The 23,452-nt window shown below is 44.2% G+C and overlaps 1 protein-coding gene across 2 annotated transcripts in view; it reads left to right on the top strand.

The window, feature by feature from the left end:
• Nucleotides 1-23,452, top strand: part of PLPPR1 (phospholipid phosphatase related 1) — a 116,692-nt gene that overhangs the window by 78,415 nt on the left and 14,825 nt on the right. For both annotated transcript variants that reach the window (XM_028711836.2, XM_028711837.2), the window contains exon 3: nt 22,082-22,270. In XM_028711836.2, the coding sequence (XP_028567669.1) occupies nt 22,082-22,270 (189 nt within the window). The remainder of the gene's footprint in view (nt 1-22,081; nt 22,271-23,452) is intronic.

The raw sequence follows: 23,452 nt of genomic DNA, 5'->3' as shown, positions 1-23,452 counted from the left end.
TTAAGAACAGTTTCAGGTTAAGAACGGACCTCCAGAATGAATTAAGTTCTTAACCCAAGGTACCACTGTATATGCAAAGCCATGGGCTGATCCACTTGCTTTTGTGTCATTCCACCAGTTTTTAATGGCAATGTTTCACCATAAGCTGTGTGCGGATTGCAGGGCAGAGGGGAGGTTGTGAAGCCAAAGCAAACTAGCCCCATTTGTTTTAATGACAGAGTTTCAAGGAGGCGGCTGCCAGAGAAGAATATTTGGCCACAGGGCTCAAACTGGCGTGCACAGCGAAGGAACTCAGGCTTAAGCAGCCTGACCTGATTTCAGAGCCAAATGGAAAGGACAATTGCGAAGTTCATTGAATCACAGCTGTAAAAGTAGGGTAGACTGCATCATTAAAGCATGCAAAATGCCTTAGATGGTAAAAAAACCTTAAATACTGGTGTCAAGTGGCATTATTCAACTACAAAGGGGTGGGTGGGTTGGGACTTGCCACGCAATCCTTCTTGGGATTTTGGAAGCGCAAGCCTGCAACAAAAAATGTATCTGCAGCTCTGATCTCATCTTGTCCTCTGGTTGTTTTCTAGCTTCATTTAAAACCATAAAGAAAGCCCTACTAGATCAGGCAGTGGCTCCATCTCCTCCAGCATTTTGCCTCCAATTGCAGCCAGCCAAATGTACTGGGAGGGATGCGGGTGGCGCTGTGGTCTAAACCACAGAGCCTAGGACTTGCTGATCAGAAGGTCGGTGGTTCGAATCCCCGCGATGGGGTGTGCGCCTGTTGCTCAGTCCCAGCTCCTGTCCTGCCAACCTAGCAGTTCGAAAGCACGTCAAAGTATAAGTAGGTAAATAGGTACCACTCATGTGGGAAGGTAAACGGCGTTTCTGTGCACAGCTCTGGTTCTCCAGAAGCAGCTTAGTCATGCTGGCCACATGACCCGGAAGCTGTACACCGGCTCCCTCGGCCAATAAACCGAGATGAGCGCCGCAACCCCAGATTCCTCCGCAACTGGACCTAACAGTCAGGGGTCCCTTTACCTTTACCTTTAAATGTACCGGGAAAGCCCACAATGAGTGCATAAATGCAACAACCCACTCCTATTGTTTGTCTCCCAGCAATTGACCATATGCCAGTGTTTAATCACCTTTTTAAACCATCAAAACCATTGACAGATCTTACAGCAGTGAATTCCATGAGCTAATTGTGTGTTGAACCATGTTGTGTGTTGAACCACGTTCTTTTGTCTTTCGCTGTGGGACTCTTTATGTTCTGATGTTATGAAAGAAAGAGCGAGAAAGAGATTTTCTTCCCTCCAAAAAATCTGTATCCGCGTTCCCCATCTTTTTTGTCAAATGAGAAGCCCTAAACCAGGTTCCCATCATCCCTGACTGCTGGTACTGTTAGCTAGGGATGATGGGAGTTGTAGTCCCAAAACATCTGAAGGGCTGTGTTTGCCTATGCCTGCCCTAAACCTTTCAACTCAGGGTTGCAGAACCTGTTGCCTTCAATATATTAACTCCCATCATTGTTGACCACTGGTCATGCTGGCTGGAGCTGATGAGAACCCAACAACACAAGGGAGGGACAGAGCTTAGTCACCACCCCTGCTTTAGCCTTTCCTTGTACCAATTTCTTAATCACCTGCCAGTTTCCAAACCTCTGAGATGGAATGACCAAAGTTGTACCCAGAATCCCAAATGCCATTATTCCTCCAAAAAAATATACCCAACATTATTTTGTGCTGGGTTTTCCACATTTAAGCAATATTAACAGAACAGTTCTTTGAGGTCAGTGGGGGGGGGGGTGTTCTCTTTTTCTTTGCTTTGAGACTCATGAAAGTATGGTTTTAATTTAGAGTTTTAAATAAAAATACCTTGCGGAGACATTGCATGTAGACCTCCTTGCAAAAATATATAGCTTTAATTTTGAGAAGCTAGGCAGAGAAATATTTCTCCTTCCCAGAATGTTGCTGCTGTGAATATGTGATAAATTGATTCTCATTTAAGGGGAAAGCTTTGCAGAGAAATGCTGCCGTCGAGTTTTTTCTATACTTCATATTTTGCTGTCTTAAGGCATGTCTGAAAGGATTTGCTGCTGAATTCCGTGTAAAACAGAACCTGGGCAATAATGTGAGGTTCCATCTACATGGCTGCTTTATATCTGCTGCAAATTCATTTAGGAAGTGCTCCATTCTTTTTAGTGCTGCAACAGTGGTTTGTGCTGTGTTTTCTCAATATCTGGAACAAGCGTGTATGAAACAAAGTGAACAAGACAGCACAGGGCTGAAATGAACGTGATAGCAAGGATGAAACCCATGATGCAGTTCAACTGTGAGTGAATGTCCACCCAGAAGATATGCAGCCTAGACCAGGGGTAGGCAACCTAAGGCCCAGGGGCTGGATTTTTTTTCTTTTTTTAAAAAATGAGATTGAAAAAAGGCGTGTTCTTTGTAATTTTGCACTCGTTAACCACAGGAAAGGTACTCTCTAATGTTAATTTTTAATTTGGGGTCAAAAGAAAGTAATTTAAAACAACTATTGTTGAGACATTTCATTCCGAATCTGCTAGACAGAGCCAGACAGTGGATGAAGACAGGTGGGTGTCCTGCCCCACCCTGTAACATAAATCCCAGCTATGCCCATGTTATTCCCTGTTCTGAATAAGGAAACTGTTCCCATTGCGGCTGCTTATCCTCAGCTTAGTTTGCTTATTGTTTTTCTCAGTTTTGCTTCTGCCTTACTCCCATCACCCCTGATTTGACAGGAGATAGTCTTAAAAAGCAGAGACATCACCTTGCCAACAAAGGTCCGTATAGTTAAAGCTATGGTTTTCCCCAGTGGTGATGTATGGAAGTGAGAGCTGGACCATAAAGAAGGCTGATCGCCGAAGAATTGATGCTTTTGAATTATGGTGCTGGAGGAGACTCTTGAGAGTCCCATGGACTGAAAGAAGATCACACCTATCCATTCTTAAGGAAATCAGCCCTGAGTGCTCACTGGAAGGACAGACCCTGAAGCTGAGGCTCCAATACTTTGGCCACTGCGGGAGGCAGTGGAAGACAGGAGTGCCTAGCATGCTCTGGTCCATGGGGTCACAACGAGTCGGACACGACTAAACAACTAAACAACAACAAAGTCTTAACTATTTACAGTGGTACCTTGGGTTAAGAACTTAATTCGTTCTGGAGGTCTGTTCTTAACCTGAAACTGTTCTTAACCTGAGGTGCCACTTTAGCTAATGGGGCCTCCCGCTGCCACCGCATGATTTCTGTTCTCATCCTGAAGCAAAGTTCTTAACCCGAGATACTATTTCTGGGTTAGTGGAGTCTGTAACCTGAAGTGTATGTAACCTGAGGTGTCTGTAACCCAAGGTACCACTGTACTATATCTGAGTGGCTTTGGACTTTACAAAGGATTGGCATCAGAGAAAAGTGCCTGTGATCTATGATTCCTCTTTTCATGTTCCCTATGTAGTATGTAAATTGAGAACCCACACATCCAGCTACATGAAAGGAAAAGCATGCCTCAAACACTCTTCCTGATTTTGCAGTGTCTAAAGACACCTCTGGCACTTAATGCCATTTGCTGCCATTGTGTTTCATTCTTATTCACATGGAGGAACCTATTCATTTTGCTTTTTGTTCCCACCTCTTTAAATTCCTCCCCTTTTGTAATATCTGTTCAAGCATTTCTCCTGCCAGTGCCAATCATGTCTCTGTTGTTGTTTTGTGTAAACTGGGGCTCATTCTTCATTTTGTTCCAGTTCATCAAATAAATCATAAAACTGGATTATTTGCTTGACAAATAAACATCTAATCACGCACTGTGTGTGTGTGTGTGTGTGTGTGTGTGTGTGTTACTGAGCCAGGTAGCTCTAACGTTACCTGACAAAAAAGAAGCTCCTTCATTTTGGAGAATAATAATTGAAATAGGCATTTGTTACATAACAGGCTGAGGCAAACAGAACTTTGCATCTGAAATCATCAGTGTCTTGTAAGCGAGGACTGTGTCTTCCCAAAAGCTAGCACTAAATTGATAGCAGTTTTGTGTAAGGATGCTTACATACAATCATAGATATGTAGAATACAGTGGTACCTTGGGTTACAGACACTTCAGGTTACAGACTCCGCTAACCCAGAAATAGTACCTCAGGTTAAGAACTTTGCTTCAGGATGAGAACATAAATTGCACTGCAGCAACGCAGCGGCATCGGGAGGCCTCATTCTCTAAAGTGGTACCTCAGGTTAGAAACAGTTTGAGGTTAAGAAGGGACCTTCAGAACGAATCACCGTATTTTTTGCCCTATAGGACGCACCGGCCCATAGGACGCACCTAGTTTTTTTGGGGGGGGAAGGGGGGGAAGCCCGAGCTTATAAAAGCGCACCTGCCGTAGTAGGTGCTAGTAGTAGTAGGAGGTGCTTGGGGCTGCTATCCCCAAGGGCTCTCTAGGCTGCGGATATCTGCCCGAAGCGCGGGGCGCTCTGCTTCAGCGCGCCCCACGCTCCGGGCGGCAGGCTGCTATCCGCAGCCTAGGGAGCCCTGCGGGAACTCCCGCGGGCTCCCCAGGCTTGCTGATAGCTTCCTGAAGCCTGGAGAGCGGGAGGGGTCGGTGCGCACCGACCCCTCTCGCTCTCCAAGCCTCAGCGAAAGCCTGCATTCGCCCCATAGGACGCACACACATTTCCCCTTCATTTTTGGAGGGGAAAAAGTGCGTCCTATAGGGCGAAAAATACGGTAAGTTCTTACCCCGAGGTACCACTGTAGATCTGAATATAGACTGCAACTCTTTTTTCTGGAGAGCTGTTTTCAGATGTGAGATTGAGATCATGGAGACTGGCCACTGGCCCTTTCTTACCTCTCCAAATGCCATTTAAAAAGTCTGTGGCCTGTTAAAGCTGTGGGTGGAGTGAGAGACTGTTATTATGATTATTTTATAATTATGCTGGCTGTTTTGATGCTTTTTATTGTTTTTTATTATTGGTGCTCCATAAAATGTGTTCTTAATGTTGAACAGTGCCCTGGGATCTTTTGATAAAGGGTGGCATATAAATCAAATTAATAAGAATTATAATCACCATCTTCATGAGCCACTGCTATTATGGCATAAGCTTTCATGAACCACACTCTGCCTCACCCCATACCTTGCCCATCCATACCTTAACATGTTGCTTCTGTACCAATGGAGGATCATTTAGGCATGATGCAAGTCTGATTATCTCTGTCTTGGTGGTATAAATGCTGCAATATGAAATTGGCCTTCTTGCAGCACTAAAAGAAAAATCCACAACTCCCAGTCTTTAGATCAATCAACCGAGAACCTGATACACAAATGTGTTCTGTTTAAACAAATGAAATTTTCCTATCATTTAACACTGGGGGAAAATGAATGGAAGGTTTAGGGCCTTCCAGCATATGACTTGATTAATCACAAAAGAAGTTGCTGATTTTCCTTTATTTGTTTTTGATTTACATTAGCCTTTGCCGATGCTGCATTTTTAATAGAATCATATTAAAGACAGATGTAATTGTATCCTGGAAATGGAATGTAGCATTTGCTAGTCTCTAGCTAATTTATGAATCCAATTACAATGGAGTGGAATAATCTTTCAAATAGATTGGATAAAGGATTACACTTTTATTATCCTAGTGATATAACTCACTTGGACTCTGCACCATTTAACATTAGAAGTGCAAGGAGGTTATACTTTGTGATCTGAACATGAAGAAAAATATAAATCCTCTTAAGATTAACTGTGCAGTTCTGAGACCCACGCAGTATATACGCCCTCGGTCCAGTATACCTGAAGGAGTGTCTCCACCCCCATCGTTCTGCCCAGACACTGAGGTCCAGCTCTGAGGGCCTTCTGGCAGTTCCCTCGCTGTGAGAAGCCAAGTTGCATGGAACCAGGCAGAGGGCCTTCTTGGTAGTGACACCCGCGCTTTGGAACACCCTCCCACCAGATGTCAAAGAGAAAAACAACTACCAGACTTTTAGAAGACATCTGAAGGCAGCCCTGTTTAGGGAAGCTTTTAATGTTTAATAGACTATTGTATTTTAATATTCTGTTGGAAGCCGCCCAGAGTGGCTGGGTTTCCCCAGCCAGATGGGCAGGGTATAAATAAAAAATTATTATTATTATTATTATTATTATTATTATTATTATTATTATTATTTACTCTTAAAGTTAAGGTAAAGGTAAAGGTACCTCTGCCCGTACGGGCCAGTCTTGACAGACTCTAGGGTTGTGCGCTCATCTCACTCTATAGGCCGAGAGCCAGCGCTGTCCGCAAATACTTCCGGGTCACGTGGCCAGCGTGACAAGCTGCATCTGGCGAGCCAGCGCAGCACATGGAACGCCGTTTACCTTCCCGCTAGTAAGCGGTCCCTATTTATCTACTTGCACCCGAAGGTGCTTTCGAACTGCTAGGTTGGCAGGCGCTGGGACCGAGCGACGGGAGCGCACCCCGCCACGGGGATTCGAACCGCCAACCTTTCGATCAGCAAGTCCTAGGTGCTGAGGCTTTTACCCACAGCGCCACCCGCGTCCTCTCTTAAAGTTACCTTGGACCAAATTCTGGGATAAAGGGAATTAACATTTTCCCCATACCCTTGTTTCAGTGATTCATATTAACGTCACCACTGAAAGTCAGCTGTTGCAGGGAAGATGTATGCCAGTATCTCAGTGGCAATTCTCCTGATACAGGGACACCCATAGAATCATAGAACTGTAGAGTTGGGTTATCTACTCCAACTCCCTGCAATGCAGGAATCGCAGTTGCCACCACTCAAGAAACACAAGGCGTCTCCCCCTGTTCTGTTAATATTGCCAGCACCACCAATAGCCCCCTCTACTCTACTCCTCCATAGAGACCCCCCCACCCCAATATCAACCCAGATGACACTAATTCATGGGTAGGCAAACTAAGGCCTGGGGGCCAGATCCGGCCCAATCGCCTTCTAAATCCGGCCCGCGGACGGTCTGGGAATCAGTGTGTTTTTACATGAGTAGAATGTGTCCTTTTATTTAAAATGCATCTCTGGGATATTTGTGGGGCATAGGAATTGGTTCTTTTTTTTCTTCAAAATATAGTCCGGCCCCCCACAAGGTCTGAGGGACAGTGGACTGGCCCCCTGCTTAAAAAGTTTGCTGACCCCTGCACTAATTCATCCTCTCCACTCCCTGCTCCCCAATCACTCCAACAACCCACACTCTCAGCCCCACTCTCGAAGGTCTCTACCCATAGCACAAAAAGAACCACACAAACAAAAAGTAGACACACGCACCCCGGCAACCTCTCCATCTTCTCCCTCACAACACAAAAGAAGCATACAAAACCAGCAGGTAAAAGGAAAGGAAAACAAAGAAAGAAAACAACTGTGATCTCCAGACATGTGGGGATGCAGCTCTTAGTCTGAAATTCCCCACCCCTGCTCTAAAAGATACGGGAGAAAGAGGATATTGCCTGCAACACTGAAAGCTTGTTTGCAACATTTTTTGAAACTGTTTGCAAGTGAAATCATAACTAAGCTGCAGTGAAAAACAGTGATTAAGGCAGTCTTACCCTCAGTAGATAATGAAGTAGGAAAACGGAACCATTGGTCATTTAAAAAGGCAGATTAAATATTCTCACAGATATAGAGTAGCGGAGGGATCCAACATCTTGGAATACGAAAAACAGTTCCTCCCACTCCTTAAGTTATCCAGCTAATTTCTTTTCACAGCAGGAAACAAAGAGGGGAGGGGGAAATGAGAGCTACTGTTGTGAAAATATAGAAGAACTCAGCAGTTGTGGGGGAATATGAAAGTACCTTTTGTGGCAATTGATAATATCATTAAAGTCTTTTACGAGAGGAGGGGAAGCAAAGCAATCATATTGAGAAAAGGATTTCAAGGAGCAGATTTTCTTTCTTTCTTTCTCACCCTACTGAAGAGAACAGTTGTGCTTATAACTGAGTGGAAAATTACATTTCTCTTCATTTCTAGGAGGCTATTTAGTGCTGACAACACAACAATACTAAGGTCATAGAAAAGTGGGATGGCCACGTGTCCTATATTACAGAGGACAGTCCTCTTATTTGCAGGGCAGTCTGGTCCAAGGTCCAATGATTTCTTTTTTAAAAAATATTTTTTTATTAGGAATTTGAACAAAACATATTACAGTGGTACCTCAGGTTACATACGCTTCAGGTTACATACGCTTCAGGTTACAGACTCCGCTAACCCAGAAATATTACCTCGGGTTTAGAACTTTGCTTCAGGATGAGAACAGACATCGTGCTCCGGCGGTGCAGCGGCAGCAGGAGGCCCCAGTAGCTAAAGTGGTGCTTCAGGTTAAGAACAGTTTCAGGTTAAGAACGGACCTCCAGAACGAATTAAGTACTTAACCCGAGGTACCACTGTATCTTAAAACATATCCTTAATTCCCCCCCATTCCCCCCCATAACGACCCTCCCCTCCCCTCCCCCCCGACTTCCCTCAGCTCCAATCTCTGGTTTCTCTACAAATGCTATTCTCTGCATGTTACAAAATTGTATAAATCCTTAATTTATCTGGCTGGTTATTGTCAATAAAAAGTTTGTGAGTGTTTATTCAAAATCTACCAAGGAGTCCAGTTCACTTTGTTGCTTCCTTAAGTACTAAAGGTCCAATGTTTTCAACCCCGGAGCGGGAACAAAGCAATGAAACTAAACAGGTTACAGACGAAAATTACGAATTCATATAAACATCCAATAAACAGCAAACTCAACCATTCTATTATGAGGTAAACAAGCAAAACTACAATGACAGAAATTATCATTTCCAATTTAGCCAAATACCTAGGGGAAAACAAGCACAAGACATTCAAGCCGATTGAAACAAATTAAGCAGCTACTGGTTTTAACCACGGTTCCCATCCTGTTATTCACTCTCACACAACCCTCCATGTAGAGAAGCGAGAGGCATCATCAGAGCCCATAGACACAGTCCAGTCAGGCAAAACCTGGCTTGAGTCACTGCTCACCTGGCTTGAGAGCAGTACATGTGAAAAGGATCTAGGAGTCTTGGTTGACCACAAACTTGACATGAGCCAACAGTGTGACGCGGCAGCTAAAAAAGCCAATGCAATTCTGGGCTGCATCAATAGGAGTATAGCATCTAGATCAAGGGAAGTAATAGTGCCACTGTATTCTGCTCTGGTCAGACCTCACCTGGAGTACTGTGTCCAGTTCTGGGCACCACAGTTCAAGAAGGACACTGACAAACTGGAACGTGTCCAGAGGAGGGCAACCAAAATGGTCAAAGGCCTGGAAACGATGCCTTATGAGGAACGGCTAAGGGAGCTGGGCATGTTTAGCCTGGAGAAGAGGAGGTTAAGGGGTGATATGATAGCCATGTTCAAATATAGAAAAGGATGTGACATAGAGGAGGGAGAAAGGTTGTTTTCTGCTGCTCCAGAGAAGCGGACACGGAGCAATGGATCCAAACTACAAGAAAGAAGATTCTACCTAAACATTAGGAAGAACTTCCTGACAGTAAGAGCTGTTCGACAGTGGAATTTGCTGCCAAGGAGTGTGGTGGAGTCTCCGTCTTTGGAGGTCTTTAAGCAGAGGCTTGACAACCATATGTCAGGAGTGCTCTGATGGTGTTTCCTGCTTGGCAGGGGGTTGGACTCGATGGCCCTTGTGGTCTATTCCAACTCTATGATTCTATGATTCTATGAAAAGCACTTGGGGCATGAAGCAGGGCCACTGCAGATGTGGCCAGTGGGAAGTTTCAAGTATTAGAGGTCCACACACACTTTGACTGCACAGATAGTGGTTGGTTAAGTAGGACCTCTATTAAACTGCTTAGCAGAGTTCATCTTCTTTCTCTCGCAGAAGTGGTGAACAATGACAAAGTTGTTGTTTTAAAGATGACTCACAAACTCTGTGATGCCTCAGTCCAGAGATTTTATTCCCAGACTGGGTACAGGCATTATGGTAGCAAAGATATTTTCGACTGTTAAAATAAACAGCAATTAACGGCACACTTTCAAACAAAAGTCTTTCTTCTTCTTCTTCTTCTTCTTCTTCTTCTTCTTCTTCTTCTTCTTCTTCTTCTTCTTCTTCTTTTCTTTCTTTCTTTTTAATTACAATTTTTCATTTCAAACATACAAATAAATGCATAGATAACAAATACATACTTTGGTGCTTTCTATATAAATCATATAATGTCAGACTTAAAAACCTTACTTCTCAATGTATGTAAAAAGAAAAGACAAAAGGAAACAAAAGACCAAACAAAGACAGTGACAAAAACAAAAACAAATTCAATACGTATATTTTGTTAGATACTATTTAATATGATTCAGTCCTATAATGGCTTTTCTCGTATATGATACCTTTCCTTATGGATTGAATCTCTTTACATACTTTAATTGTCGTGGACTTCCATCTACCTTGTAACGGTTCATTTTACTTTACTACATTCCACCCCCCACCCCCCGTGTTTAATGTTTTCTCCTCATCTTGGTATGAGGAAGCGATGTATCTCTGTTTACGGAATTATTCCAAACACAACCAAATTTTAGATGTGGGAGCTTGTTTTATTAAATAATTACTGAAATCTTTCTTATCTGCTACATGTCGTAAATTACAGAAAACAGTCCTTCAGCAGATTTTACAAGCAACACGCTTCGGACAGACGTTTGCTATCAGGCATCTGCAAAATACAAAGCCGGGTGATCTTCTTCTTATTGCCACTTCTAGCTGATTCTAATTAAGCTCAGAGTGCCACCCCCATATATAAAGGAAAAATCTCTGGAACCTTCTAGAAACTTTCTACTTGTTTCTGGCAGAATGATTCCCTAACATCAAGGGCCGTGTTGGGAGGACTGAGGGGCCACACTGATCCCCTGGGCATGAGGTTACCTACCCATGATGTACTCTTTGGTGTCTAGTTTATATATCTGAATTTCTATCACAGGCTGCTGGTGTACTGTGAATGGGAGAAGGGGGTAGCTAAAATTTCCTGTTCTTTCTCAGGCACCAAAATGTCTTCAGCCAAACTTGGCCAGCAGGACTGGCTTGCCATATTTTGAAGCAAAGTGGTCTAAATGGTGAGTTGCGAGTGCAGGAAGGCCCATACACACATTGTGAAGTGAAATACCACACATTATTAAGCTTTTTAAAGTCCAGAGCCTAAAATTGATTAGACCATTGAATGAAGTGGTCTCCAAAATGGGGCGGGTGGAACCAACAACGGCAAATTTTGGCAACTGGTTTTGCTTCAGATGTTTCGAAATACTACTGAGAAATCTCAAGAAGATATATTACCTCACTAAACCAGATGCTTGTGTCAGTTGGCATCGTGTGAGGAATGGTTTCCTCCCCCCACAATTCCAAGAAAAGTGAAAATGGCCATTAAGTTAAAATGCCTTTCAGAGCAGAAGACAGATTTAATAGTTTTTTATGGGCCATTTGTACAGCGAAATGTCACCAGTCAGCACACCATGGCTCTCGGGGACACTGTCAGGACATTTTGCAAAAAAATGTTTGGGGAAAGGGCAGCGCTTTAACTTTTGTGCTGCGGCGTCAAAGCTGCTAACGCCGATTCTGCTATGCAAAACAAAATTTAAAAGACCACAGACAATTAAATGGAAACTCATTATGCTTTGCTGAGCACAACGCAAAATTATTGCACGCTGCCAAATTATTGAACCCTGAATTAAATTATGAAATGTGCAAAGTGTTGCCAGAAGAATTTAGAAAATAAAATATATAGTTTCGCCAGGATGTAGCAGGCCAGCACGTAATCAGAGTAGCCCCAGCTCTGCAATGAGAATCGCCAACCTTTCGGGACCAGTGGGCACATTCGGAATTTTGGAAATGTGTATGGTGCCAGTCACGAAATGGCTGCCACAGGGTGGGTACGGGCATAATACAAAATGGCTCCTGTGGCGGCACGTAGCAGAGGCTGAGCAAGTACAAACAGGAACCAAGCTGGCAGTCAGTAGGGTTAGGCGGTACCTGGTTTTCAGCATAACAATATATCACCAGCTAAATATCACGATGTACTGATATATCATAATGTCTGAAATAAGGACGGAGCTATATAGAGGCATTGGCTGGCCTCGCATTTTCCCCCATGTTGTGATTTTTGCTTAGCACACACATATCATGATTCCCGATATATTGCCAGGTCAAAAATTATGAAACTGTTATCACAATACAGTGGTACCTTGGGTTAAGAACTTAATTCGTTCCGGACGTCCGTTCTTAACTTGAAACTGTTCTTAACCTGAGGTACCACTTTAGCTAATGGGGCCTCCCGCTGCACCCGCTGCACGATTTCTTTTCTCATCCTGAAGCAAAGTTCTTAACCCAAGGTACTATTTCTGGGTTAGCAGTCTGTAACCCAAAGCGTCTGTAACCCAAGGTACTACTGTATGAACTTCAAACCAGTTTTGGACGATATATCTTCCGGCAAAGGGCCATCTCAGTAGTGGCACCTGCCCTGTGGAATGCCCTCCCATCAGATGTCAAGGAAATGAACAACTATCTGACTTTTAGAAGGCATCTAAAGGCAGCCCTGTTTAAGGAAGTTTTTAATGTTTGATGTTTTATTGTGTTTTTAATATTCTGTTGGGAGCTGCCCAGATGGGAGGGGTATAATTTGTTGTTGTTGTTGTTGTTGTTGTTGTTGTTGTTGTTGTTGTTGTTGTTGTTGTTATCATCATCATCACCATCACCCAGTCCTATCAGCCAGTCTCTTATGTGCTGGGAATTTTGAGGGGCTATTTTCTGAGACTTCCTCACAGGCACTGTGGAAGGTTTTGGCAAGAGCATTGGCGCCTGCGAATACCACATTGGAGTGCCCTGCGTATCGTGACAGAGACACCAAACTGAAAGTAGACATGTGCAAATGTTGAATTAGGGGAAAGAAGAAACCTGCTCCCTTTCCTCCTCCTGCCCCTCACCAAGTTTTCCCCTTCCTTCCAACAGTCTTGTTGACTGAGTATATATATGTTGGAGGATTTTCTTCCCGTATAAGTGAATGGCCGCCACTCGTGGCTAAAAGGTAAAAAAGTAATCACTGTAATTGAGGGCAGTGCTGCCCCAGACTATGGTTTTCTGTCAATAAAATCTTGGAAGTGAGCCAGGATGGAATGGCCTCTGGAGGGTAATCTCCGTGGCTTTCTCTGTGACACCACAGGAGTCGCTTTGGGGCTTTCCCTTCCCCCCTCCAGATTTACAGTTTTATGATCCCATGAAACGGCAAACCCTGTGAGATCAGGCACTACGTTGGGGATTTTATTCTCAGGCTAAGTGCAGTATTCAAATCAGAGAGTTATTAGGAAGGACAGTGTTTTTTTTTTCCATTTTATGAAGGATCAGGGTTTTTAACTGAATGAAAATGTGCTGAGGGCAACAGTGTGTACAAGTAAGAATTGGTGTTCGAATATGACTGAAATGGCTTTTATGTACACCCCGCCTTCCTTTGTCCAATATTTTGGCATTCATGAACTGATTGCCCATTATAAAATACATCTGAACACAATGTGGTGCACTCGGTAAGCTGTTGGGAGTAGGAGCCTCACAGGGTTGTTGTGAGGGTCAGATTGTAGGGAGACAACCATACATCATTTCTTGAAGGAAAGGTTGGATTTCAATGTACTGATAAAATAAATTTAAAAATACAGGGCAGATGCATTTAAATAGTAGCTTTCGACACCCCATGGGACTTTTGTGGTAGCCTGGTTGTCTTTGGCCCTCCTGTGGAATGGAAAAACATTACAGATTGTTGGAGAGGTATATGGGGGGGGGGGAGTGTGCATAAAAATGATATACAAGAATGTATTATATTAAGAAAACTGCTTGCAAAAATATGAGCATTAGGCAGACTTGCATACAAAAAAATGTGTATATTCTGAGAAATGGTTGCTGAAATGCTAGTGAATTTGCACAAGACCAGAGTGAGATGAGCGCACAACCCTAGAGTCTGGCAAGACTGGCCCGTACGGGCAGGGGTACCTTTACCTTTATTATTATTATTATTATTATTATTATTATTATTATTATTATTTTAAAAAATGCAAACTGGTGTGGAAATGTGGTAAACCTGATCTTAGGACTGGAAAAAGGAGAAGCAAAAAACTGACAGATTTGTCTGTTTCTGGGTAGAATCAGTGGGTTTCCAAGCATGAAGTAAGGTACAAGTATTCACATTTCAAATTTAATGCAGGGATGGATATAGTTGCTCCAGTCATTTTGGATTCTCTGGAAGCACTCGGGAGCCCTAATTTGGTAAGATAAAGAGAGTTGTTACCTGAAGGTTTTAGCAGTATGGTAGGGCTTATTAGCAGGAATATATATGTTTTCAAGGAGGCTTCAAAACTGTCTCGGGGGGAGTTTATGCAATTGCAGGGGATCAAGCCTCAAATTTAAAACAAGTGGCAAATTGTGATAAGCTATTAAAGTTAATTGTGAGTGGAAATGAAACTGTAAAATATTACAAGGCACAAGAGATTGCAGTGGCACTGGAAGATTTGAGAAAACTAATGAGAGAAGGATTCAGACACATTATTGCGTGTGTCAGCTAATGAGCTGATAGAAATAATGCAGAAGGCCTCTGCCAATGGCTAAATTGTGTTGACTGTACACATGTGCAGGGATTGGGGTCAACCATGGAATCAAAGAATTGTAGAGTTGGAAGGGACCCCAAGGATCATAAAGTCCAACCCACTAAAGCATCCATGGCAGATGACCATCCAACCTCTGCTTACAGAACCTCCAAGGAAGGAGAGTCCAAGGGAGACCATTCCACTGTTGAACAGCTCTTGCTGTCAGAAAGTTTCTCCTGATGTTCAGTTGGAATCTCCTTTCTAGTAACTTGAAGCCATTGGTCCGAGTCCTACCCTCCAGAGCAGGAGAATAGCTTGTTCCCTCTTCCACATGGCTACCCTTGAGATATTTGAAGATGACTATCATATCTCCTCTCAGTCTCCTCTTTCCCAGGCTAAACACACCCAGCTCCTTCAACCTCATGAGGCTTGGTTTCCAGACCCTTGATCATCTTGGTTGCCCTCCTCTGCACATGTTCTAAACAAATGTCCCCAATGTCACAGCCCTGTCACTATCCCCTGGGGCAGAAGTGGAGAACTTCCACATGTTGAACTCCACTTCTCATCAGACCCAGCCAGCAGGGCCAATAGTTTGGGATTATGGGAGATGCAGTCCCAGCAATTTATGGAGAGCCACAGGTTCCTCACCCCTGCTATAAAGACTGACACAATCGTGCCAGCCAGTTGCATCTGTTTCTTCTCTGGATGTGCTTGGAGACATGCCAAGGTCTGAAGAGTGACACAAGTGCAAGATGAGAGCCCATCAATCAGAGGTAGGGAACCTGTGGCCCTTCAAATGTGATGGATCTCCAACTCTTATCATCCCATTTGACATATTAGCTGGTGGTGACAAAATGTGGAGTCTAGCAGCATCCAGACAGCCACAGCTCCCCCATGTCTGCTCTATTCTGTGCATTCAAATGTAAATGGACTAAAGCTGGAGCCCTTTCATGGGAGGTTCATTGAACATCATGGAAGTATCCAGCTTGATATACCCATCAATGCAAAGATTCCTGGTTGCACAATCTGCTCCAGGAGATTGGGGAGACCCCTAGAACAAATTTAAGAAGAAGAAGAAGAAGAAGAAGAAGAAGAAGAAGAAGAAGAGGAGTTTGGATTTGATATCCCGCCTTTCACTCCTCTTAAGGAGTCTCAAAGTTGCTAACATTCTCCTCTCCCTTCCTCCCCCACAACAAACACTCTGTGAGGTGAGTGGGGCTGAGAGACTTCAAAGAAGTGTGACTAGCCCAAGGTCACCCAGCAGCTGCATGTGGAGGAGCGGGGATGCGAACCCGGTTCACCAGATTATGAGTCCACTGCTCTTAACCACTACACCACACTGGCTCTCACTGTGGGGTTCACTTAAGGGGTTCATGGGGGAATGAGCAGTGTTAGAAACTCAGATATATAAGTTAGGCACCAAATGGCTCCTTAAACCAGTCACCAGAACGGAATGTTTAGTTGCCATTTTGGGGTCAGACAGCCGAATATAGTAATACCTTGGTTGTTGAACAGCTTGCCTCCCAAACAAATCGGCTCCCGATCGCCGCAAACACGGAAATGAGTTTTCCGGTTTGCAAACGTTTTTTGGAAGCCAAATTTCTGATGCGGCTCCTGCAGCTTCCAATTGAGTGCAGAAAGCTCCTGCAGCCAATCGGAAGCCGTGCCTTGGTTTTCGAACAGTTCCGGGAGTCGAACAACAGATTAAGTTCGACAGCCAAGGTACTACTGTACAACTTTATGGTTCCTGAAATTCATTCTGATTGTGCAGATAAAATATAATGGATAGAATTCTACAGCACATGTTGCTAGTGTGTGAAAATAGTCAAGAGCGGGTGTCTTCACTTGGTTGCAGGCGGCTGACAGGTGAATTTTGATCACTGGGGGGAAGCCCTGTTCTCAACTGTAAATCCTGACACTGATGGGATGCATTACTTAGTGCTATTTTGCATACAACCCACTGGGAGCAACTTCCTATATAGGATTGCACGGTTGTTAATCATTCCCTTTATTCAAAGATAGGATGGGGAGAGAGGCATCTAAAGTAAAATTATGACCAACAGGGCATATTTGTTCTCAAGCAGCCTTAACATCATAACAAGGAGAAGAAGAAATAATAAACCCCATGCTGGTGTAGTTTTAACCTAAAGCAACTGAAATGCATCCCCAGCTCTGATTTTCATTTTAATGCAATTCAACTGTGACATATTCATGTAGATTTTATGAGGGTGCGGGAAAATATTTTGCTGTTCCTGCTGGTTGTTTAACATTGAAAGCCATTTCTGTGTCAATGTTGGCTGTGGCTTGGATAGAACAGGAATGCCCCCTGCTGACAAACCTTGTGCGTTCTACGTTGCAGAAGAACTATCATAAATAAGGCAGAATTACTCTGATAATAGGTTGCTCCAAAAACAAGAAATCACTTAACTTGTTCTTCTGCAAGGCTTTACAAAAGCACTCATCATTGTGGCATTCTGATCAGATCATTTTTTTTTCTACAGGAAGAACTTTACAGACCCTCCAAGCGTCTTTGTTTTCCAGGGACAGTCCCAAAGAAACTGCCCCAGTTTCTGATCTGATCACAGAATGTCCCACTTTTCCTTAGGACGTCCCTATTTCCATCAGAGAAAAATTGGAGTGTATGGCAGGATGTCCCTAATTTAATCTGAGGGTATGGAGTTATGCGACCCCCGAACCAAGGAGATAAGTACAGTTGTACCTCGGGTTAAGTACTTAATTCATTCCGGAGGTCCGTTCTTAACCTGAAACTGTTCTTAACCTGAAGCACCACTAGCTAATGGGGCCTCCTGCTGCTGCTGCACCGCCGGAGCACGATTTCTGTTCTCATCCTGAAGCAAAGTTCTTAACCCGAGGTACTATTTCTGAGTTAGCGGAATCTGTAACCTGAAGCATATGTAACCTGAAGCTTATGTAACCTGAGGTACCACTGTAACTACATAACCTTTAGAAGACATCTGAAGGCAGCCCTGTATAGTGTTATATATATATATGAAGCCATCCTGAGTGGTTGGGCAACACAGTCATATGGGTGGAATATTATTATTATTATTATTATTATTATTATTATTATTATTAAACAGGACACCCCTATTTTCATCAAGGAAATGTTGGAGGGTATGTTTTTAGCTGTGCAATGGAATATTCCTCACACTCTCTTCTGCCCTATATATGTCCTGGGGATTCCCCCAACCCAATTTTGGGGCATGCCAGGGGCACATAGGGGGAGAAGGGAGTGGGGAACTTCCACTTCACAGAAACCTTGCACTAGCAGAACTGTTTAGCAGGATATGGCCCTAATTTACTTCTGAGTAGACACACGGTTGCCACTACCTTTCACCTTCCCAGTTGAGGGAATACTTTGGGTTGCTATGCAGAATAATAAAGCCGGCCGTGGGGAGAAGATTAAATGAAATCCTAGCCCTTCTTGGGGAAATTGGCGGGGGGGGGGGAGTACACAGCAAACAGAATGGCATTTTTCCGAATGGTATTGTTTGTCTGGTGATGGAGGCGGGATGCAACAAAGCCTTAATGCCCCCTGCTGCTTAAGCCTCATCAGATCTGCTTTAGGTTTAAGTAGAAACATGGATAACTGGAGCTTGAGGGTTAGCTTGATGCTCTGCACTTAAACTCTGCTTTCAGGTTTGAAAAGCAGGGGAGGGAATATAAACTCCGCAATGTGGCTGTAGCATAACAGCACTGAGGGTACATTTTAGAGCAGCAGTGGCGAACTGGACTCAGCCAACAGGCCTGATCCTTCTCTTGCCCATCCCAGGGTTGGGGTTGCCCATCTGTCAATCACCTGAGGGACGCGGGTGGAGCTGTGATCTAAACCACTGAGACTCTTGGGCTTGCCGATCAGAAGGTCGGCGGTTCGAATCCCCACAGTGGGGTGAGCGCCTGTTGCTCTGTCCCAGCTCCTGCCAACCTGGCAGTTTGAAATGAAGTAGATAAATAGGTACCGCTGCGGCAGGAAGGTAAACGGCGTTTCTGTGCGCTCTGGTTTCTGTCATGGTGTTCCGTTGTGCCAGAAGCGGTTTAGTCATGCTGGCCACATGACCCGGAAATCTGTCTGTGGAGAAATGCCTGCTCCCTCGACCTGAAAGCAAGATGAGCGCTGCAACCCTACATTCACCTTTGACTGGACTTAATCGCCCAGGGGTCCTTTACCTTACCTTTACCTTACTGTTAAGTTGTGGGTGAACATATCAGACGACACAGTGATTCTTCAGACAACTCTTGTTTATTCACAGGCCAGAACTGAACTGAACTGAAGGGTTCAACCAACCTGCTTATATAGAGCTCAACTACAAAGCAACAGTAACAACTTTCTGTAACTATCTAATCACTGAACGTCACTTTCAATTCCTTATTTGCATATGCGGACCTGAGTGAAAACTATCTACAGTATCCCCCTGCTGGTCCAGGGTGAGAACTTCAGTACATAACACTTACAATCATCTGATATCACAATGACATCAGGTGCTTTTTTTCTTTTGACTGTGCAGGTGACACTATGAGCCCTGAGCTACACAAACACTGGCGATCAGCTGTGCTTAATTCAAAGGGCCTTTCCCCCAAAAAACTTCCCTTTTCATGAGGGAGTGACGTTTGTGGTTCTGGGATGAACATGATGATGGTCGAAGGGATCCCCCAAAACAGCTGGGTGGGAAAACCTACCCCCTCCCACCTCAGCACAGATCCATTCACCTCAAAGGTTCTTGGCAGAAAGAGTCCACCTTGTCTTTCTCCCTCCCCCTAAATCTGCACTTGCACAAATCATTAAAGCATCTTAATGAAGAGGTTGTTCACTGTGTCAACTTGCAGAGGGAGAGAAGGTACGTCTCCAGAAATAGATGAAGTAGATTTTGTGATAAATGTTCTCTTAAGAATTTTGGACATTTTTTTGAGTAGTGTTAATTTCCCTGGAAATGACCAAAATAACTTGATGTTAAAAGGCATTGCCATCATATTTCTTAATTGGAAAAAAATGGGTGTTTAAAATATGTATGTTTTAAAGTGCCTTGAAACATGTCCTATGTCTCCTCCTGGTTCAGGCTGTTCTCAAAGTCCCTCTATGTAAAACTCCACAGATCTCTGCACATTCTTGAAGTCATTTATTTTGTTTTATTCTAGATTCCTTCAAAATAAAGTAAAAGCAAAACAGGATGTTAAGCAATAGCAGTCTAATGTACAGAGATGTGCTTCTGTGAGCTTCCGAGAAAGAAGGTCTCTATCACTTCTAAAAAAGGAAAGACAATTCCAATAAGCATTTTTACCATGTCCGATTGCAACAAAAATTGAAATACTTAACTTTTAACTTAGGTCCATTTTAAAGGCTGCTACCTTTTAGCTTTATCTAGTTGTATGCTTCATTAAACTTTACTGCAATTGATTACAATAGCTTGTAATAGCTGGGGGTGTCTGTGGCTGCAACATCCGAGTGTTCAAATTTTCTTCCGCAAGAGGGCAGTGCAGTTCCTTCCTACATTTTTGTTTTACTAGATTTTTAACCACTTCTCCTTTATTCCGTTTTAACAGAGCAGGATCCTCACTGCAGGTGGGGGCAGGGGAACGTCTTGCTCCCATTCATGTGGGGAGCTGTTTGTGCAAAAAGAACCTACACTTGAGGAAACAAAAATGTATAGTTTCTGTTTGTAGATCTGATAGTAAAAAGATGAGTTTGGAAACGTGGTTGCAAAAATTTTAGCTAACAGAGAGAGTGAAACAAAAGAAAGCCTTGAATCAGTTTCTGCTCCTGAGCTTATGAGCATATTATCTGAAATGGATGCACAACCGGCCACGGAATCTCCCTTTCTCAGACTGAAGGCCTTTGCCCCTCTTTGGTGAACTTTGTGGGATCTTGAAGCTGTTCAGAGGTGGAGGGGGCACCAAGATTCCCTAGGAAGTTGTATTATTTGCCTGCTTAGTTTGATCCATACTCCTCCTTATCTCAAAGGCTTGGGATAGGGAGTTCTTCTGCCGGTTGATGAGAAAAGCAGCAACAGCTTGACATGGCATCCTTCACCTTTTAACAGCACCTCGATCTGCATGGAAGCGTTTGATCTGCATGGTTATTAGGCCTGGGGTCTGGCAGGGCAGGCATTGGTGATGGGGTGAGAAGATAGAATCCAGCCTCCTTAGCCAGGGATGGAGGGTCTCAGACATGGGGGACAGTTGCAGTCCTCCAGGCCTCTCTGCCTGGTCTTTGAGGGTCTCCCTAAACAGTGCACCTTCCGAAGTCACCAGCCTTGCTTTGCCCCATCCTGAAGTAGTTTTGGCAGACTGGAATGTGTCCTTGATCTCTTATAACTCCTCTTTCTTGCCTGGATGGATGACTGTGTGTGTGTGTGTGTGTGTGTGTGTGTGTGTGTGTGTGTGCGTAAAAGCTAGCATACTGTACAAAGGTTACATCCACATTCCTTCCTCCAGTGTGCTCCAGAGAGCACTGGCTCCAGAGAGCCAGTGTGGTGTAGTGGTTAAGAGCGGTAGATTCGTAATTTGGGGAACCAGGTTCGCGTCTCCGCTCCTCCACATGCAGCTGTTGGGTGACCTTGGGCTAGTCACACTTCTCTGAAGTCTCTCAGCCCCACTCACCTCATAGAGTGTTTGTTGTGGGGGAGGAAGGAAAAGGAGAATGTTAGCCGCTTTGAGACTCCTTTGGGTAGCGATAAAGCGGGTTATCAAATCCAAACTCTTCCTCTTCTTCTTCTTTCCCTATGGCCCCGCCTACCACTTGCATGTGGCCCCTTAGAAGTTGCCTAGAAAGGAATGTGGACCCTGGGCTGATAAATGCCACCCCTCCTCTGCTCTTGCTAGCCCTACACACAGAGGACATGAATGAATCTGGCTGTTATGTGGCATTGGAGATGGAAATATAGTGAGGGCAAATGGAAGCTGGGGAGAGAGAGGAGGTGGGGAGAGGATAGCAAAGGATGCTTCGGTGTGACACACAGCCCCAGTCCTCCTCTGTTTGAAACTGCCTCCTTGGCTGCATCAGGAAATCTTGTCTGGCTTTCTTTTGCATCAGGGCGCCAGCAGGGTGGGAGCTGCATCTGTGCATCTCTTTTGCAGGGGACTAAAGAGAAGCTCCAGCCTGGCTGCTTTTAGCTGGCACAAAGTCTGCCCTGTTCCATTTGCTTTGATCCATCAGTGCCGGCGACAACCACCACGTGCCTTTTTTAAAAAATTATTTTTGGGACAAAAGTGGGCGCCAAACCTCCTGCCCTCTTGTGAGGCACAAGCTGTGTGCCCCCCTGCTTTGAACAGAGACTTTCACCAGGGTTGGGGGGAGTTACGCAGAGATTTATGTAACAGATGTTTCCCGGAGTGGAAGACACTCTTTCGAAGCACCCGCTCTCTGATGTTGGAATTTGCCGTCGGGATTTGTGCAATGATGGAGGTCGGCTGTTTGAGCGCAGCTCGGAGGCACGACTGCTGAGCAGCCGCTAAATGTCTCTGTGTAACTACCATGCTATATTTTCAGCTCGTCATTATGGCCGGGACTGTCCTGCTCGCCTACTACTTTGAGTGCACAGACACTTTCCAAGTGCACGTCCAAGGCTTCTTTTGCCAAGATGGAGACCTGATGAAACCTTACCCGGGAACGGAGGACGAAAGCTTCATACCCCCTCTCGTCCTCTACTGTGTGCTGGCTGCGACCCCAACAGCAATTGTAAGTAGATCCTATAAAATTGGAAACCATCACTTTTTCCTTCAGGTTTGTGGCAGGGAAAGAAGAAAGGCTGGGAGGGCTTGTTCTCTACTCTGACCAAAGTCTAATTCTAATTGGAACCAAGTCAGTTCTAATTGATGGGGATTTGGCTGGGAAGAGGCTAAAGCTGGGCCAATTAATACGATCCACAATGGTCATTAATTACCCCCATTTATCACCTGCACTCAGTCACATGTTTAAGACAAAGCTCGGTTCCCTGTGATGCCTAAACAAGGGCAACAGCCGTGTGCATCTCATTTGACAGATGTTTGGTTGGAGCAAAGCACCAGGGTGTAAATTATTGACACTGAAGTCACTCGTAGAACATTGGATTTGAATGAAACTGAGTAAGAGAGACTGCGGAGTGCATGAGAGTCTAAATGGACTGCTAGATGCAAAGCAGGTTGCTTTAATAAGAATTTCCAGCTGCTGAATGAGTTTAGAGAAAGGCTCTACTCTTTTCACACATCAGATTTCAGCTTTAGCTATTCTTCTCCCACAAAACATTAAAAACCCGCTGCAAACCCAGGAAAGCCGTTCTCAAGGAGCGAGAACACTGGAAGTGCTCTTATTACACTCTTTTCACAGCAAAGACTGGTTCTTTTGTGCTCTAAAATCAAACAGAACCAGCCGCTAGCTTAATTAAAAACCAGGTCAAAATGAGTTGCCACAGGCAGACTTGTCTCGTTTTCTCTCCTCACCCACCCCCACAACTGACTTCCCCCCTACTTCTTTACATAAGGGAAGCTGGACTTTTTTGTTCTGTTTCCCTCTCGCTCTAATCCTCCTGCCATGCACTTTAGTCACTCACAGCATTTTGCCCAGCAAAGTTCATAATCTTTCTATATGGCTGAATAAGAGGTTTGTTTACACCAGTGCCTTTATCAAACATTCCTTTCCTTTCCCATTAGCCCATTGCAAATGTGACCCCATAGCAGAACTGGCAGAGGAGGCCTTTTCACAAAAAGGCTTTTGCACCAAACCTGGACGGGGTATATTAAAAGCACCCAATTAGTCCCCACATACATCCACTTAGGGGAGGGGTAGCCAACATCGTGCCCTCCGTATCTTATTAAATCCCCACCTCCCATCATTCCTGACTATTGGCCTTGCTGTCTGGAGCCGATGGGAACTGGGGTCCAA

Source organism: Podarcis muralis, chromosome 17, assembly GCF_964188315.1.
Source record: "Podarcis muralis chromosome 17, rPodMur119.hap1.1, whole genome shotgun sequence".
Lineage (NCBI taxonomy): Eukaryota > Metazoa > Chordata > Lepidosauria > Squamata > Lacertidae > Podarcis > Podarcis muralis.
Note: the sequence above shows the minus strand (reverse complement) of the source record. Positions and strands in the feature narration are given on the sequence as shown.